Source organism: Beauveria bassiana (genome assembly GCF_000280675.1).
Source record: "Beauveria bassiana ARSEF 2860 unplaced genomic scaffold BBA_S00162, whole genome shotgun sequence".
Taxonomy (NCBI): Eukaryota; Fungi; Ascomycota; class Sordariomycetes; order Hypocreales; family Cordycipitaceae; genus Beauveria; species Beauveria bassiana.
Genome location: NW_007930997.1, coordinates 1,564 through 2,999, shown reverse-complemented (window position 1 = coordinate 2,999; position 1,436 = coordinate 1,564). Strand labels below are relative to the sequence as shown.

The 1,436-nt window shown below is 53.6% G+C and overlaps 1 protein-coding gene across 1 annotated transcript; it reads right to left on the bottom strand.

Annotated features, from left to right (window-relative positions):
* Position 1: 1 nt before the first annotated feature.
* On the bottom strand, positions 2–1,152 carry BBA_10358 (uncharacterized protein; the record flags this gene model as incomplete). Its single annotated transcript, XM_008605455.1, has 3 exons — positions 2–24; positions 104–903; positions 962–1,152. The coding sequence occupies 3 exons, from the start codon at positions 1,150–1,152 to the stop codon at positions 2–4; spliced, it is 1,014 nt and encodes a 337-aa protein (XP_008603677.1).
* Positions 1,153–1,436: the final 284 nt, after the last annotated feature.

Here is a 1,436-nt window from a genome sequence, read left to right as displayed (position 1 = left end):
CTCAGTTCACTCGCGAGTTCAGGCCTGAGCACAAGCGCTTTTGACCAAATATCGATGATCGTCGCCGACTCTTCATATGCGCCTGCCACGGACTGTCGCTCACGATTCGTCGTCCCGGCCGCGAAATTGTAGCCATAGCGCAATGGCTTGTTTGTAACGCTCGCCCGACGTTGTGGCGTGTCCTCGCTAAGCAGGAGCCCTTTCAAGTAGAGTCGCTGGCGGAATCTCTCACCAATCAGAAGGTCACCACTTCCGGTTTTCACCAGTTCATCCGGGCTGGGCTCCTGTAGAAAGAGAGCTGCCTCAGTCCAGGCTTCAAAATCGTTTTGCTTGATCAGGTTGCGCCGCGTCGGGACACCGAGGTCGGAGCGGCCGTGATGCGGTTCGCCAAGGACGAACTGAACGTCACTTTTGGCATTAGGACAGAACGGCAGAAGCGTCTCTTCAAGTTTTGACCGGACCTGTGACTCTAGCCTGCCAATCGCCTCGGCGGACATGCGATTGAGGCGTGCAACAAGCCGCCCATGCTTGGTGAAATTGAATGTCCACGAAAACCCGCTCGAGCGACAGCGGATTTTGTGGTTCCGACTGCCGCGCATGAGCACCAATAGCGCCACTTTGAGTCCCTCACCGTGCGCACCGGCCAGGTTTCCAGAACCACTCTTGCTAGTGCCACCCATATCGAGATGCCAGGGATGGAGTGTGGCATTTCGGTTCGTGATTTCCACGATACCCCCTTTTCCGTCAGCTTTGTAGTGTATGAAACCAAGCCATTCTTTCGGTTTCGAGTTCGGCCGAGGCACTTTATAGATGATTTCTATGCATCCGTTCCCAATTCTGCGCTCGCATTCCACCACAAACTCCTTCTCAGGCAGTGCGAAGGAAGCGATGATGCCGTCGCGCCTATGAATGATGGTCAGCTGCTATACTTGTGATGAACTCAATTATTGCTTGAGCTCACCAGTTCTGCACAAGCTCACGAAAGGCTTCACGTGGATTCCAATCCGTGTAAGCCGCCCTGATCGAGAGCGAAATTGTCTGGCGGTCAGGAAGAGAGTTGACGGTGGGAAAGTCAGAGTCACTGTCATCCCTAGATACGTAGCCGACTGCCAGTTCGTGCATGTTAGCATCGAAAGGCGCTGGAAGATTCATCGTATGCAGCCGTTATTGGTGCACTATCTGTACGCCGTATTTTGCATTGACGGCGACTGGTAGTGGGCAATGTGCGCACCCAGTTGGCATTTATAGAGCCACGATGTGGATGGCGAGGTCTTATTCTTGGCATACAAATTGAGAGATCACAGGTTCAAGGATCACAGCAGTGGATTTGTGCTGCGGGATCACAGGCAGTGTGTGTGCGGTGGGAAACTGCATGACGCACTTCAACGACCAGAGAGGCAAGGGGTGGAGACAACTGCAGGGGTACTGTAGTACAA